Source organism: Bremia lactucae, linkage group LG6 (genome assembly GCF_004359215.1).
Source record: "Bremia lactucae strain SF5 linkage group LG6, whole genome shotgun sequence".
Lineage (NCBI taxonomy): Eukaryota > Oomycota > Peronosporomycetes > Peronosporales > Peronosporaceae > Bremia > Bremia lactucae.
The window spans coordinates 1,877,776-1,895,364 of record NC_090615.1 but is presented as its reverse complement, the minus strand read 5'-3'; the positions used below and the strand labels follow the sequence as shown (position 1 = coordinate 1,895,364).

The following is a 17,589-nucleotide window of genomic DNA, read 5'->3' as shown; positions in this document are numbered from 1 at the left end:
ACATTCTTAGGTATGGTAGCAGTACTTAATAGTATTTTTTCACCCACTCTGCAGCGTTCATTATTTTTGCGACCATTTCGGTCCGCATATTCTTTTCGCTTGTCCTGTGCGGTTGCCATCGCGTCACGGACTTTACGTGTGATCGCCAATCGCTCATCTACAAAACGTTGAGCCTCGCTCACGCTTTAGCATCAAACTCGCCAATGATATCGCCGAGAGATCGGTCATAAGGCGTAGTTTTATTGACCACTGCTAAACTGGCAGGGTCACTAGGGCAAGTTTCTGTTTTTGAGATGATACACTCGCGGGTCATCGTCATATTGACGAAACTATGTCCCTCTTTCGCACCGAGCATAGTGAGCCCCCCCCCCACTAAGCCTCGGGCTGCGCACAAACGAGGCTGGCGTCCGAGGATGGCACAGTCCGCTAATATAAAACGGTGTATCATCCGTACTGACGTGGACACCGTTATTTATAGCGAACCCCGCAAAGGGCAAATTCTTGCTCAACTTTAGGTATTGCTATAGTGCGTAAGACATTCACCACGACCTGATTGGCACGTTCTGGCTGACCATCGGTCTGGGGGTGATCTGCGGTTGACATGTGGAGCTTGTTACCTAGCAGCTCAAACACATGTCGCGAAAAACCAGACGTAAAACGTAAATCCCGGTCCGATACTATGGACCCGGGCATCCCATGTAGTCGGTAAACATGATCCAGGACAAGAGAGCTTTCATGGCTGCCAACCTTGACGGCTGAATTTGTGCTTTAGCACTAGACACACTTTCCTGGGGTGTCACCTCGAAGTCTAGTCTGCGCGATAAAGCGTCAGCCAAGACATTCGACTTACCCGGCTTGTATTCAACTTTAAAATTAATTCAGAAAAGAATGTAAGCCATCTTGCCATTCTAGGCGAGAGGTGCGGTGAGTTTATTGTAGTCCGCAGTGATGCGTGATCCGTATAAACCACAAATGGTTCGGTGCCCAATAGGTGCACACGAAACTTGACAAGAGCACACTTTATTAAACGTAGGTCTTTGTCATGCACGGGGTAATTCATAATTCAGTTCCGCGGCTTTTAAAAGCCGGGACTGATAACAGATAACGCGGTCAACGCCGTTGTCATCCTTCTGCATGAGCGCGCTGCATCGCAGACGACGCTAAAGGGCTTATCCGAGTGTGGCAATGCCAAGACCGGTGCCTCTACAAGAGATTGCTTCACTGATGTGAACGCATCATCTTGTTCCTTTAACCAAACCCATTCTGCGTCTTTTTAAGGAGGTCAGATAATGGTTTGGTTTGCGCAGCATAATTCTTGCTATATTTATGCAAGTAATTAGCAAGCCCTAGGAATTGGCGCAAATCCTTCACATGCCGTTGGATTGGCCATTCCTTTACCGAATTTACCTTTTCTAGGTCTGCTCTTACACCATGCGTACCTACGATGCAACCCAGCACAGGTATCTAAGAAACCCCTATGACACACTTTTGCAAGTTGACGTACAGTTGGGCGTCCTTTAAAGTCTGCAACACAGCATCTCAATGACGCTTGTGCGACTCTATTTTGCTCACCGTCCTCGGCCCTGCTATGCATGAATACATCGTCAAAGTAATGGGGCGCGTAGGCACGGTGCTGACGCATCACGTGAGTCACCACTCGGTTGAATGTCGCTGGTGCGTTTTGTAAACCTTGGGCATCACAAGCCACTCCCAAAGCATACCGGTTGGGGTGCTTACAGTTGTTTTGGCTACATCAGACCCTCTCATGAGTACCTGATAGTAGCCATCCTTCAAATTCAACGCGGAAAAGATAGTTGACTTTCCCATGGAGTTCAACAAGACGTCTTTTGGCGGGATTGGCGTCTGCGCCAGTACGGTCGCCGTGTTCAGCTAATTGTAAGCATGAACCACGCGCCATCTACCTGTGGCTTTACGCACATAAAAGGTCGGGCTGCACTGAGGCGATTTGCTCTCACGCACATGTCCCGCCTTAGCTCGCTTGTCGAAGATTTCATCGATATAATCGACTGGTTCTTTCGGCAGCAGCCATTGCCTGGTCACACAATGCTTGGTGCCAGGTTCGAGGTCTATATCGTGTTCGATTCCCCTTTCTGCTGGTAGGCGGCTCGGCACTTCTTCTGGGAACAAACCGCGATATTTTCACAGAACCTCAAAGAACGGGCTGTCTCTCAAGGCATCCCAGCCTTGAGCACTAAACCGTTTCTTTTTGTCCGTTTCCAGGACGCTCTCGTCCATTGTAGACGACGAGCAATAGTCCACCAAGTTCTCTTTTGGAACTGGTGTGACTATTTCGTGGATCTTTCCTTCCTTGAACTCGGCAAGGAGCAGATCCCACGACATCTTCGGGAGATTTTCTATCTCCTCGGCAGATTTAAAGACTTGCCGGAGCACCTCAACTGAGGATGCCACCGCAAATTCGTCTTTGAAGGCCTCGAACACCTCGTTCGAAGGCCCGTCCTCTTTATTAGGACTAGATCCAAAGTTCACTCATTTAGACGTGCCTTTGATCGTCCTAATCTGTCGGGTACTCGTTCTTCGAGTCACCACGACCTTTTTATGGGAAGCGGGTGCCAGTGCTCTCCTGGCTAACGCACTCCTTCCAACTGCACCAGTCTCTAGGCACTTTGCCGGTTTATGCGACACTTAACTTCCTGTCAGCTCGCTGTCTACTGCCACAGGCTTTTGGCTCTGTGCAGGACATTCGGACGCACGACTACTTGTCATCGTCCTTTTCACTACCCCAGTCTCCACGCCCTGGGTAGGAATTGGTGACGTTTGACATCCCGTCAACGCACCCTCAACTGTGTTCGACACGACATCAGTACCATACGCCTCTCGCAAGAGAACATCCTTTCCGGTATCTGCGTAGAGTTCGCATCTGTGCGTGTACGCCAGTCGATCCATGGCTGGTGTTTTGCCAACATTGGCATGCATAGGTCATACGGACTTTCCATACTTAGCACTGTAAACTTCTCTTTACAAGAGAAGTCACTAAAGCTGAAGGCGAGTTCTGCCTGAAATTTCTCAGACTTAACGAGAGCGCCGTTCGCTAAACGAACGGTCGCCTCTTCTCGCTTGCTATCCTGCCAAAGCAACTCGAACATCGCCTGTCTCTTTCTTAGAGCCGCGAGTTTTACAAGATTATGTAATGCACCCGAACCCACTAGGAGGGTCATCACCTGGTCATGGCTTCTTACTTGAGCGCTATAGACAAGCAGGGTTGAGGTCCGAACTTTCGAGACTATGCTACCCATTTGTACCACAACTCTGATCGTAGGGATAGCTTCAGAGTCCGCATCAGTAGGGCATCCCGCCCCTACTGCGCTACGCATTTCCGGGCCCCTCAGGGGTCGATGCAGAACTCATGCGTCTCGCACGCTGGTTCTTGTCATCGCCCTTTGGGAAGGGAGTCATCTTGCTGGGCATCTTTGCCCGAGCAGGGACCCTGGCATAGCAGCTACGCACCATATGGCCGCTCTTGTCGCACTTTAAGCAGACTTCGTCTGCATTGCCTAACTCCATAGAAGTGGCATCCGACCTCTCGGCCGACGGTTTATACCAAGCTGTCGCCGAGGCTTTGTTGACGGATTGCTCCTCATTTTATGCGATTTAGTTGCCTCTTCCATCGTCGACGGCACCTTTCTGATGAGGGCTTGTCGTGATGGGCCATGCCGTAGTCCGTTCATAAACGTGGGCACGATAATGTGCTTCGAAATTGGAGCCACAATAATGGACGCCGACAGCGAGCGCATCTCCTGCACATATTCTTGCAGAGATCGCTTCGCCTGTCGCACTCCGAAAAAGAAAGCTTGAAGCAACACTTCGTTGTTCGACGGATGATACATGGCACGAATCTTTGTCTTGAAGATCGTCCATGAAGGGAATGCCTTACCCCGCCATAAGGCCGAATAACCCCCTCTTAGGCCTTACCGCACAAATGGGACATGGCGTACGACACTATCCTGCTGTCGTCCTCGATGTGCTGCGCTACACCGCATTGCTCCACGGCTAAGAGCCAGTGGACAATCGCGTGCGCTGCAGTTCTATCGAACTCGGGCGGGTCCATCCGAATGGACCTTGGCTAATGCGGCCGAGCAGAGAGCATCTCAACAGTCCTGTTGAGAGCCTCGCTCCGAGCCTGCTCATGTCTCAGCTCATTCTGAGTCTGAGTAACGGACTTCGCTGGGGCATGGCTCTGTGCCTCGGACGCGGCTCTCCGCTGTCCGAGCACGAATGCCTCCAAACTCCCGATGATGTTCGGAGAGGTGGGGGAAAGGAGCCCAATCAATGTTGAGGCTCATCCTCACGTATACACGCAGAGGTGCGAGTCGTGAGAAGGATTTCAAGTGCTACCAAGTGTAGGCGGGCATGTCGTAATGCGGCCACGCTCTACTTAGACACACACCCAAGCACAGCGAGGAAGCGGTTTAACCAGTTTCTCTTGCGCGCAGTGAGGAAGTTGTGGATGGCGCCTTAGCGACTTACTAAGTACTCTAGTAAAGTGTCGTCACGGAAGCTGTAATCCGGTTCTTCCTGCAATTTAACCAAGTAGGAAGTAGTTTTCAGCCTGTTTTATATTATGCGCACTTACCAAGTCGGAAGTAGTTTGCAGACTGTTTTTTAGTAAAAATACCTATTTTTACCAATCAAAATGTCATCTCTATAGATAACACTTAACATGTATTGCGAGCGTATCTTTCTAGATACCTCGCGTGACGATGACGCTAGCTGTAACGAGGTGTATCGTTACATGAAATTAACACTTGAAGGTTGTTAATTAATATACTATCTAAAGGTAGATAACATTTGGAGGATATTACTTTATCTAGTAATGTTCAGAATTCTTATCCATAAATAGGTATAGGCCATTATATCTATTTATCCTGCAGACTAATAAGCTGATGATGTAAACAAAAGAGATAGACAGATAAGATAAGATTTCAATTGCATGTTTAGTATTAGTTTATAATTAAGTCAGCATTAACATAAAGAAAGAAGAGATACTTAATTATATTAATACGGTTTTAATTTAACTTTCTTTAGGCTAGTACTCTTAATGAAAAGTCTTCCTCTGCACGTACCAGCGTACGTGAAATAACGTAAGGCACCACTCGCAACTGAAGCAGTGCGAAGCAGACTTGTACTGAAGCAGTATAAGTCATAGTGCCCCGTTACACCTGGCAGCACCTTGTAGTCCGTCCAAGGACCACAGTTCCTTTATCTAACATGGACATGTTAGATGATAGTTGGAATACGAATCACATTTTCGCGTGAAATCTACTCCTTACTAAGTGACATAGAAAGGAGCGCGGTCGAACGAATGTGTTCGACCGTAGGGAACGATGCCATCTTGGCGATGCTGTCCAGTTTGGACAGAGATACCCTCCATTCAGCCATCGCCAAGTTCATACAACATGAACTTGACGAGATGAAGGAGAAGGCTCTCAACAGGCAGAACTGTGAGGTTACAACAGGTACAGGCCCCTGTACCTGGGATGACGCATACGCGTCGTCCCGAAACTCTTAAGATTGACATCTCTAATTATAGGGGAGTCGAAGAAGAGTCCCTCTTGAGATGGTTTGTCGAGTGTGGACGATGCCATAAGGGCACGTCATATCGTCGACTAGCAAATGCAAGTCGCATTCGCTCAACCAAATTTGGCAGGTCGTGCCAAAACTTGGGCATTGAGCCTAAAGTTGCGCGACCCATATGTCTTTGGGTCGCTAGATGCTTTTAAAGCCCGGCTCAAAGAGACGTTTGAACCGCGAAGGGCTGAGTTCAGAGCTCGATCAGAGCTTCTGAAGTTCAAGAAAGGCAAGCATGATTTTCACGCTGATGCCCAGCCCATACTATTCTTAGCGAGTTGTATCACAAACAGCCCAGTTCATGAACACATGTTGATTACGGTGTTCATGCAAGGTCTTAGGATGGTCCCGTAAAGACCCACCTGTTCCGCTTGGAACTGGATACGCTTGAAGAAGCAATATCCGTTGCGGAACAGGAGGACTTTAGCTCGAGACAGGCTCAAGCTAGTTCGTCATCGTATTGTCCGCCAAGACGAGATGAACTTGGAGGTCCAGAACCTATGGACCTCTCTTCTGTCGAAAGCGAGATTTCTCGCTTTTCGAACAAGAAACGATTGCAGAGATGCAAACGCTGTCAAAAGTTAGATCACTACGCTCATGAGTGTAGTGAGTCTCTGCACCTGGTGATGAGGTACCCTCATCACCTTGAAGTTTAAAGTGACAAATGATTTGTCACATAACGGCCTAGTGGACTGTGAAGTGTCGAATAACCTTATTTGTCGCCAGTCGCTAGAAGGTCGTAGGCTCAAATATGTTGAGCGCGACATCCTTCCAACGACGATGACGTTGCGTCTAGCGACAGGCGCATCGAAAACAGTAATAAACGCGTAGTGATATTTCAGCACACGCTAAAATATCTACCGTACGATTATGATTTCATCGTACTGGATTTGTATGTCAAATTTGATGTCATCCTAGATTTACCTTGGCTCAGAAGGTATGAGCCATGAATCAGCATCAATCCACAAAGATACTTGCCGCTTTTGTATCAGATGGCCATCTGATGAACGTCTTGAAGCGTCAAAAGCGTGTGAATGTACTACGAGAGAGTTCGATGGCCTCACTTGTGGCACGGTCGTTAGTAAAACTGCACAATGTCACAGTATGATGCCTCATCACACTGTGGATATAGCTGGTGGCGGTTGTGCGAATGCACAGGCAGCGCCGGAGGTCCACCACTCGAATAAGACGAGTGGATTGAGACACGAATGTACGCCTTGCGGGCGACATTCAAGGAATATACCGGTTGTTTAAAAGGGACAACTCGATGATCCTAGGTCAAGTAGAGAGTCGACCGTAGAAGACCCGATAGTGATAGCGCAATCACAGTCGGAAGACGTTGAGGAAATAAGCCCCCACGCACTTGAGGAGAAAGCTCTTCAAATAGGTAATGTTAAACTGTACGTGAGGTGACGTGAGGCACCACTCGCACTGAAGCAGTGCGTAGTGGACTTGTACTGAAGCAGTACAAGTTGGCAGTGCTCTGTTTCACGCACCCTATGCTTCCAACTATCCACAGACCAAAGAAAATAAGTTCAGTTAAAATTCTTTTTAAATTAAGAAATACTAAAAATAATCCTTTTCTTAGACATTTTGTTAATAGTTTAAACGTCAATTTTTGATAATTTTAAACAACACACTGTTTTATAATCTTTTGAGTGTTTTGATCTACAGAATCAAGACACCTCGTGCGACTCAATGATTGTAAGAAATCACAATGCTTAACATTATAATCAACACTTGTCGTCTTGTATCTTAACTTAACTCTTCCTTAAAACACTCATCAAACACCTTCGTCACTTAAAAGGGGCTCATTACTTGAGCTTTCGTCTTCACTAGTAATACTATCACAAATAAAATTAGATTCCTTCGACGCACGCAACACACGTTCTCGATATATGGCCGTCGTGAGAAGCCTCTTCGCAGCGTCATTATCCACACTATTGTCACTATACGAAATCTGCGTCAGAGCAGGACACACTAATTTACCAACTGTACGTCCTAGCATTTCCATGCTCTTTGCCGTCAAGTAATTCATTTCAACACCCAAGAAACGCAAACAACGCATTTGTCGGCTCTCCATCGCGAACAAAATGTGGTGAAAACTCGAGTCGGTTATTGTATTGCCACCAAGACAAAGCTCGGCGAGATTTGGCGCACACCCATCTGCGAGAGCATGGCACAAAATCCGTATGCCATCTTCGCCAATAAAATTGCGACGTAGATCCAATCTCGTCAGCTTTGGACAGACTTGGGACCACAGCAATTCAGCCACTTTCGTGGCTCCGTAGTCGCCAAAACTGTTTCCAGGGAGACACAACTCTTCAATATTTGGACAGCACCCAAGCATCAACGTATTTAGCAACACATCCGCTTCGCCATTCGCCTCTTCATTCGTAAATAAACACGTGTGACTCAACCGCGAGAGACCCACAAATGTATTTAAACGCATCTGTTCCGCAAGCGACAACACAATCTGCTCATGATCATCATGTGTCACAACAAATCGCTGCGGACAATTCGTTGCACGCATCGAGAGCTTTCCAAACGTCATGCCAGCTGCTAACGATACAATTTCCAAGTGACGGAGATGGATACATTCACGTAAAATACATGCATTTCCATCGATGCGCGTGGCAAGGGCCTGTTGAACGGCATTACAGCTCAATTGAAGCGACGTTACAAACAGCGGCGTCAAGACTTTTGCTGAGCGACAGACACTACGTAAGCGCATAATTTGCACTCCGTCCACAAAGCTCCAGATAATCCGATTCAATTCTTCGTATCCACAAAATAAAAGCGATCCCAATGCTTGAAACTCGATGTTTTTCAACCAGAGCTCGTCGTTTGGTAGCGACAAAACACGATGACGTTTTGATACCTTCCCACTGTCAACGCCATAAACAATACTGCGCTTATGCCAATTCGGAGGAGCGCGGTGCCTTACAGGCGACAATGATGGCGCACAGCACGCTGATGCAACCACGTGGTTCGTATTGAGCGGTCCTTCTGTGGTTGCACTAGCTGGCGAACTAATAGTCGTTGCCCGGCGAATCTTTTTATTCACAATACGAGCCGTTAAAGCTTGGACGCGGCGTGTGAGACTGTCCATATTGATATACTCAAGCAACGACGCCGATTGGAGAAACATCAAGACTTCGAGTTTGCGGGCTACTATCCACGTCTTGTGAACGTCCACGCCTCCAGTTGATGTGGCACAATTCGGCTCACTAAGCACCCGATGCGTCTTCCGTACTAGCAGCTGACCAATGCGCGTGAGGATCGTACGGCGATGCATCATGTGTTCGCGTCGTTGCCATGTAAGTGGGCGCGGCAGGCTCTGCGTGGCGAACACGGCGTTATTGGGGTGAATGTCTTGCGGTGGCACAAGTAACGCGGCAATATCGGTCATTACTACAAAGAATGACTGCAGTCACTCGAAGCAGTTGTATTTGTGCTCCTTGCGCCGTCCGCTTTCGCGGAAGTCCTCTGCTTCTTTCCTTTAGCAGGTCTTCTTGGACGCTCGGGTATGTGGCACGAAATTTCGGCAATAGTTGAGCCTTCCTGGAGGGTTTTAACTTACGGCCAATGCGAGTCTAGGCCAGATTATAGGTAGAGAGAGCCGTTGGATGTATGCTTTATATGGCTATGCTATTCGGTGGCTCGTTTAATCTCAGAATACAACGCTGCGGCGGTATACATTTATGAGCTCATGCAGACGTCTCAAATATGCGGTAAGCGGCTGCATAATAAAGCTAAAATAATTGATGAATAGCGATTTTTGTACTATTTGAACATATTTGATTTCTAGTATGAATTTCAAGGATTTGCGGAACGCATCTGTAAAAATATTAAATTTGACTGATTGTTAAATATATTCTAAATTGCCGATTGTGCCTTTTGTCACAGAGGAGGTGATCTATGCACGGACAAGTATGCGGAATATTTCAAATCGGTTCGCCGGAGCTAACATGGCGTTTCTGTAGCTAGAGCTTACACCGACGTATACAGCGCAACTGGATGGTAAAGTCATGGCAAATGCGTTCGCAGTAGGCGACGTGGATGGCGACGGAGCGTCAGAGCTGGTGTTTGGCTCACTCACGGGCAAAGTTACAATTTTCAAAGTGCGCAAAATTCACGATTCCGTCAAATGTATTAATGCACTAGACGACTGTGGCTACTTTAGATTGAGGAAGATTACTTGACGCAGTGGAGGGTCTGCGAGGTGAATGGATCCGTGACGTCCATTTGCCTCGACTTTGGCGTCGTTAAAGACGTAATTTTTTTTCTTGATGTCGTGACTCTTCATAAGTCGTCAATAATTCTATTTGCAGACCAAGGAGCATTGTCGAATAATAGTAGCGATAGCAGAGGCAAAGTGCTTCGTGTTTAGCGTTGTAGACGGCGCTGAAGGGTTGCCACTACGTTCCGAGTTTGTGAGACACAAATGATGTTTTATTTAGTTTGCTGGGCGTATACTAAGTGATGTATACTTGTTTCTGTTACTTAAAAGAATGTTGCACTAAATATATGTGACATGATGCACTCGAACAATGAGCTCATCATTGCAACACGTGATGGGCGTGTGCTTTTCTACAGGCTTAATCCGAATCATACCGACCGCGATGAGGTTCATGTATAACTTCTATTATGCTCAGTATGTAGTACTCACCAATGCTGTCTAGCTTGAGTACTCTCAGGTCGCAAAAGTAGAAATAAGTGTTGAGATCGAGTCCTTGATTGCGCTTCCCGCTGCCATAGATGCCCCAGCTCGACTTTTAGCTCGATGCTTTTCTGGTGACATCTTTCAAATTGATAAGATTCATTCCGATGACACTCGCACTACGTCGCGTTGGAATGGTCCGCAGTTTGACAGCAGCGGCATTACATTTGTCGTGGGTGGGATTGAGCTGGAAATGGTCAAAGGATTGACTGCGCTCGTATCGATCAATGGCCTTGTTTCGTTATTTTCGTCTTCTGGACAAAAGCAGTGGGATTTTCAGGTATGAAATGGATTGAAATGGTACCAGCAATATAATGCTAAACGGGTTGAAACTCCTTGGCATCCTTTTTGAAGGTGCCTGAGGCGATTGTTAATGCTGGCAAACTTGAGATGACAGCACGTGGTGGAGGTCGTCAGGATGCGGTACGGACTAAAATGGCTTGAACTTTTGCTTGGGTTACTATTAATGCTTTACGTAAAGATTGTCGTGTGCACTTGGAGTGGTCAAGTGTATGCAATTCAAAGCGAACGACGACTGGTGCACTTTCGCATGCTATTGCCCAGTTGTTCAATTATTTGTGGTAAGCTTGTGTTTGATTTATACTAGCAAACCTAAAACAACAAACAATAATACATCGTCAGTAAATTTCCAGGATTCGACTGCTCGCGTTGATCCCACGATTATTGGGATAAGCACGTCTGGCATTATTTTCATTTACCGCAACGTGCAAGAAACATTGATGCGAGGACTCGAAGACGCAGATCTGGTACTTCTGATCTTGATTGATTTTAATTGTTTTTATAAACATTGGCAACTCTGCGATCGTCTTCTGACAGGCGGACAAAGTGAAGGAAAGTGCTGTATTTGCTCACATGGACACCCCCGAGAAACGCAAACTACTTTGGAAGAAGCTTCACGATACCTTTCCAGAATTTAAAGAGCCCGCAAAATATAAAATACCGACTGTTTATGAGCTAATTAAGTCGATGGTAGCAATCGAGATTAAAAATTAACGTAAAATTAATTTTGAATTCAAGATATACATTGAAATCTTCATTTTGATTTAAAACTTATAGGCATAACATTTGAAGTGTTATTTGATGTTAAGATTACGTCTCGTTCAGCCAAGATGCTTCAAGAAGCTTCCTAGGTAATGATTGACCAAATATGTTTACTTTGCAATTTGCATCCTACTACCCAAGTGCTCTTTGCTTCAGGTTATGAGCCAAAGCTCGTTCAACTCGGCCTCCATGAAATCTCTTAGCAATCAAAAAATCGATAGAAACAACTTCCACGCTTGAAAGCTCAAAATTTAGATGGTGCTCGAATAGCGTGACTTGTGGTGTAACGGGGTGTATCGTTACATATAAATTAATACTTAAGGTTGTTCATAAATTTATTATCTAAAAGGTAGAGAATATTTTGAGAATATTACTTCACATAGCAACATTCAAAAAGCATAGTCATTGGTAAATATAGGCCTCTATATCTGTAGGCGGGCACGTCGTAATGCGGCCACGCTCTACTTAGACACACACCCTAGCACAGCGAGGAAGCGGTTTAACCTGCTTCTCTTGCGTGCAGTGAGTTAGTTGTGGTGGGCGCGTAAGCAACCTCACCCAACACACTTAGTACTCTGGTTAAGTGTCGTCACGGGAGCGGTAATCCGTCTCCTCGTGCGCACTTACCAAGTAGGAAGTAGTTTTCAGACTAATTTATATTTAATAGAATTAAATACACATACCTATTTTTACCAATCAAAATGTCATCTCTGTAGATAGCACTTAATATGTATTGCGAGAATATCTTTCCAGATATTTCGCATAACGGATGACGCTGGGCGTCATCCCTCCTAATGTGAATGCACCCATGTGCATCACATACACAAGGGTTGGTCACAAATGTGCACCACACCCGAGTGCTGGGTCTAATTACTATTATTTAGTAATTGACCATCCCCTTAAGTACACCAAGTGTACTTAACGGGGACTGTAACATTAGGGCAACTTTAGCCCGTTTCACCAAGTGTACTTTACGGGGACTGTGGAACATAAGGGCAGCTTTAGTCCGTTACAAAACATGTAAGAAAATCTATTCTATTCTGTCGCTCTCTTTGCGCTTGTCCTGTGCTGACTGGACCGCGGAGCAAGTAGGCATAAAGGCCTATGTCTATCAATGAATAAGCTTTTCGAATGTTACTATGTAAAGTAATATTCCCACAATTTTAATTACCTATTAGATAATATATCTATTAACAATCTTTAAGTGTTAATTTAATCTGACGACACTCCCCGCTGCATTATCGCAATACCACTAATTACGGGCACAATCTTCTTTGAGTCATTAAGCTCCAGCCTGATGCACAATAAAACACCAACTTCGCAGCCACCGACAATTTCAGATACGAGCACCAATGATAACGGCATGGTTTTTCTTCGCAAGGTCGGTCACCTGTACAAAAAAACGGGCTTACGCCGATCCTGGCGTCTACGCTATTTCTCGCTTGAGGGCACTGTGCTCTTCGATTACAAGCGCAAGGGCGATTCAACGTTCAAAGCCATTGTTGTGCTTACAGGATGTCATATCCAAGTGAGACAAGACAAAATTTTTTATAGCTTCCGCATTTCGCATCCAAAGACCTCAAAAACCTATGACTTAGCCGCTAAGCAGTCGGGCACCACGGACGGCTGGATTAATGCACTCTCACTTGCCGCAGTGATCGCAAATCCAGGTCGCCAGCTCGTGTCACGCGCTTCCACGAGCAATAAAGTGTCACGTTTTTGCCGCTCAAAGCATGTAAATTCGTTCGTGACGGAGCCTCTAGAAATCTCGGGGGTGGACGCTCCCAACGAATTGAACGACATGATGGAACAATATTTGGGCGAGTTATTGGCTATAGCTCGAGACGATGGATGGCAACTTCGGGCTGAAGAACGAGACGTGAAGATGTATATGTGTCATACGTCCAAGGTTGTGGCTTATAAGAGCGTTTGCTCTATCGCTCATCACCCGCACAAAGCGCTGCAATTTGTTTTAGATCTATCAAAACGACACAGATATGATCCGCAGCTGCTGACTGCGCAACGTGTGGTCGTTTTTAATGAACACACGTGGGTGGACCACTTGACGTACGTGACAGACCTTCCTGCTATGACTACAAGAGTATTCCGTTTAATGCATTGGCGTGTGCTGCAAGATGGATCGATTATTGTCGTGACTGCACATTCTAAAGGCGACCACAGTGTCAAGAATTTTGAGCCTCAAATTTTTCGTGTCAATGCCTGGATGGCTGGTTCTGTGTTGATCCCAAATGCCAATTATACTGGTGTTAACTTTACATACATCAACACAATGACCTTAAATGCACCCTCGTTGCAGTTCAGTATGTTGCGAATGCAGGCATCATTAACCGGTGACCTTCTCGAGGCTTTGGATAATGACGAAACCTTTAGACAGTGGGAACACGTCACAAATGCTACAGTGGTTGACATGTCGAGAACAGAATGCCTTCAAGTCAAAAGAAATTTTCATTCGCGATCAGATCATGCTCAAGATCACGGCAATCCTGTTTTATCATGCAACTCGAGTGTAGCACCCGAAGAGGGATATCCTGCTGTTCCGGAAGAATATAGTGAATTGATTGAAAGTGCTATTGCACGGATGGAGGTCGAGATAAATGACGAGAGATCATGGAACTATATTAAAAAAAAAGATGGTGTCAAGGCTTACACTAAGCTAGATGGCTCTCTGACTGCAGCGAAAGGAGTTGGCTACTTGCCGTATCATCCACGTGCCATATGGGAACAAGCGATCGATGTTACCAAGCGGAGTCTCGTAGATCCACAACTTGCTTGTGGCATCAAGCTGAAAACCTTGAACGCACAAACCACAATCGACTATCTCGAATACAAATCCATCTTCTTCGTTGCTGGTCGTGATTTTTGCAATCTTACGCATTGGCGTGTGATGCCCGATGGCGCTATTATTGTAGTGGCGCAGAGCATTGATTTATCCGAGCTATGTCCTGTAAAAGAACCCACGATCGTACGTGGGATTTTGCATTTTGGGTGCATAAAGATTGTCCCGAATGCGATGTACGACGGTGCCGAAGTAATTACAATGGTCAAGACGGATCTCAGAGGCGACATTCCAGCGCGTATCGCTGGAAAAGCAGCAGCAGAGCAGCCATTCGTTATCTCTCGGATGGGCGGCGTCATAAAAGCAAGGCCCGATCTTGACCAGATAGCAGCTCAAGGAAAGCTTGCTAATACGCTTTTTCAGATTCCGCATAACATTAATGAGCCATCATCCCTAAGCTCAGCTAAGTCCAAGCTACTCGCACGTGAGAGTGGAGTTAAAAAAACTCAGATGGACTCCAAGATAAGTCCCAAAAATTCGCATCCAGACCTCTTCGAGAAAATTTCTCCTGCTGCGCCTATCGAGAAGCAGACAAAGAGCAGCAAATGCAATGTTAAAGACGCCGTGGAGAGTCTTTCTAAAGATGGTCAAACTACTGCAAGTGACCTGGCTATGTACGCAATACAATTTGGTGGCGCAGTCCTCGCACTGAAGACCGTGAGCCTTCATGTTGTTGTCCACTTGACGGTTGTAGTCCTGTTGATTATGTTGTTGACGCTTAAACTCAAGCCTATGATGCCATGACGAAGTTTGCTATTTGGGTTGATATTTGGTCTTGAGCTCGAGCAAAAATTCTTGCTGTCTTTCGCTGGATATGACAAAGATTAATTTCTACGTCACGATCACTGCGCGTTGTAAGGGACGGTGGTCGGTTAGTGGTATTGAAACCAAGTGTTCTTTTTCTTTCTTGTCGCCGCCGGTGCTGCATAAGAACTTAAAGTTTGCTGACCGCGAAAAATGACGCTGCAAATGTTGTAAATTTTATTTCGTCCACGATGTTGCTTTAATATTTGCAATGGTATAAAAGGATGCCAAATCGCGCCAAGCTTGAACATTTAATTATGGCATCGAGCGTCACGTGTGTATCTTTCAAAGTCGCTTTCTATATATGAAACGGGCTAAAGTTGCCCTAATGTTACAGTCCCCGTTAAGTACACTTGGTGTACTTAAGGGGATGGTCATTTACTAAATAATAGTAATTAGACCCAGCACTCGGGTGTGGTGCACATTTGTGACCAACCCTTGTGTATGTGATGCACATGGGTGCACTCACATTAGGAGGGATGACGCCCAGCGTCATCCGTGATGACGGCTAGCGTCATCCGTTACGCGAAATATCTGGAATGATATGCTCGCAATACATATTAAGTGTTATCTATAGATATGACATTTTGATTGGTAAAAATAGGTATTTACATTTAATGCGATTAAATGTAAATCAGTCTGAAAGCTACCTTCTACTTAGTAAGTGCGCACGAGAAGCCGGATTACCGCTCCCGTGACGACACTTAACTAAAGTACTTAGTGCGTTGGATGAGGTCGCTAACGCGCCCACCTCAACTACCGCACTACACGCACAAGTTCGATGGAACTGCAGCGCACACGATTGTCACTGGCTTTTATCCGTGGAGCAATGCGGTGTCGCGCAGCTCATCGAGGACGACAGCCAGATGATGTCGTACGCCATGCCGCATCTGCGCGGTAAGGCCTCAGAGTGGGCTTACTCGGCGCTTATGGCGGACAGAAAGGCGTTCCCTACATGGGCGATCTTTAAGAAAAAGATTCGCGCCATGTACCAGCCGCCGAACAACGAAGTGTTGCTTCAGGCGCGCTTCTTTGGGGCGCGACAGGCGAAGCGATCTCTGCAAGAGTATGTGCAAGAGATGCGCTCGCTGTCGGCGTCCATAACCGTAGGTCCGATTCCGGAGCACATTAAGGTGCCCACGTTTATGAACGGACTACGGCATGGTCTATCGCGGCAGGCCCTTTTCAGAAAGGTGCCGTCAACGATAAAAGAGGCAATCCAAATTCCCTTAGCTGAGGAGTAATCCTACAACAGTGCCTCGGCGACAGCTAGGTATAAGCCATCGGACGAGAGGTCAGATGCCACCCCCATGGAGTTGGGCAATGCCGACGTTGTCTGCTATAAATGCGGCAAGCGCGGCCATATGATGGCTCGCTGCTATGCCTGGGGGCAAAGGTATCCAGCAAGAGGACTCCCTACCCGAAGAATGATGGCAAGAACCAGCATGCGAGACGCATGAGTTCTGCATCGACCACTGAGGGGTCGGGAAATGCAGGAGCGCAGTAGGGGCGGGATGCCCTACTGACGCGGACTCTGAAGCTACCCCTAAGTTCAGAGTTGTGGAACAAATGGTAACATAGTCCCTGGGGTCTCGAATTTTCGGACCTCAACCCTGCTGGTCTAAAGCGCTCAAGTAAGAGGCTATGACAAGGTGATGACCCTCCTAGTGGATTCGGGTGCATCACAAAATTTTGTAAAACTCGCGGCACTAAGAAAGAGACCGGCGATGATTAAGTCGCTTTGCCAGGATGGCAAGCGAGAAGAGGCGACCGTTCAGCGAACGGCGCGCTCGTTAAGTCTGAGGGAGTTCAGGTAGAACTCGCCTTCAGCTTTAGTGACTTCTCTTGTAAAGAGAAGTTCACAGTGCTAGGAATGGAGAGTCCGTATGACCTCATCCTAGGCATGCCATGGTTGGCAAAGTACCAACCATGGATAGACTGGCGTACACGCACAGTTGCGAACTCTACGCAGGACACCGGAAGGGAGGTGTGCTCCCTGCGAGAGGCGTATGCAACTTATGTCGTGTCGAACACAGTTAAGCGTGCGTTGACGGGATGTCAAACGTCACCAATTCCTTCTCAGCTCGTGGAGACTGAGGTAGTGAAAAGGTCAATGACAAGTAGCCATGTATCCATAGTCCTGCACAGAGCCGAGAGCCTGTGGCAGTAGACGACGAGCTGACAGGAAGTCATGCGTCGCACGAACCGGTACAGTGCCTAGATCCTGGTGCGGTTGGAAGAGGTGCGTTAGCCTGGAGAGCAACGGCACCCGCTTCCCAGATGAAGGTCGTGGTAACTTGAAGAACGAGTACCCGACAGATTAAGACGATCAAAGGCACGTCTAAACGAGTGACCTTTGGGTCAGTTCCTAATAAAGAGGACGAGCCTTCGAACGAGGTGTTCGAGGCCGTCAAAGATGAAATTGCGGAGGCATCCTCAGTTGAGGTGCCCAGGCAAGTCTTTAAATCTGCCGAGGAGATAGTAAATCTCCCGGAGATGTCGTGGGATCTGTTCCTTGCCGAATTAAAGGAAGGAA

General features: G+C 46.7%; 3 protein-coding genes across 3 annotated transcripts; 2 read left to right on the top strand and 1 right to left on the bottom strand.

Moving 5' to 3' along the window:
- Window positions 1–7,390: 7,390 nt before the first annotated feature.
- CCR75_003590 (uncharacterized protein) lies at window positions 7,391–9,019 on the bottom strand (the record flags this gene model as incomplete). The annotated part of the gene is made up of 1 exon (XM_067961684.1): window positions 7,391–9,019. One exon carries the CDS (start codon window positions 9,017–9,019, stop codon window positions 7,391–7,393), a length of 1,629 nt encoding a protein of 542 aa, XP_067818509.1.
- A 317-nt stretch (window positions 9,020–9,336) lies between these two features.
- Window positions 9,337–11,375, top strand: CCR75_003589 (uncharacterized protein; the record flags this gene model as incomplete). The annotated part of the gene is given in 11 exon segments (XM_067961683.1): window positions 9,337–9,341; window positions 9,517–9,562; window positions 9,594–9,731; window positions 9,794–9,883; window positions 9,942–10,043; window positions 10,121–10,237; window positions 10,293–10,610; window positions 10,685–10,753; window positions 10,812–10,921; window positions 10,938–11,097; window positions 11,168–11,375. The coding sequence occupies 11 exon segments, from the start codon at window positions 9,337–9,339 to the stop codon at window positions 11,342–11,344; spliced, it is 1,332 nt and encodes a 443-aa protein (XP_067818150.1). The 3' UTR covers window positions 11,345–11,375.
- A 1,314-nt stretch (window positions 11,376–12,689) lies between these two features.
- On the top strand, window positions 12,690–14,993 carry CCR75_003588 (uncharacterized protein; the record flags this gene model as incomplete). The annotated part of the gene is made up of 1 exon (XM_067961682.1): window positions 12,690–14,993. One exon carries the CDS (start codon window positions 12,690–12,692, stop codon window positions 14,991–14,993), a length of 2,304 nt encoding a protein of 767 aa, XP_067818151.1.
- Window positions 14,994–17,589: the final 2,596 nt, after the last annotated feature.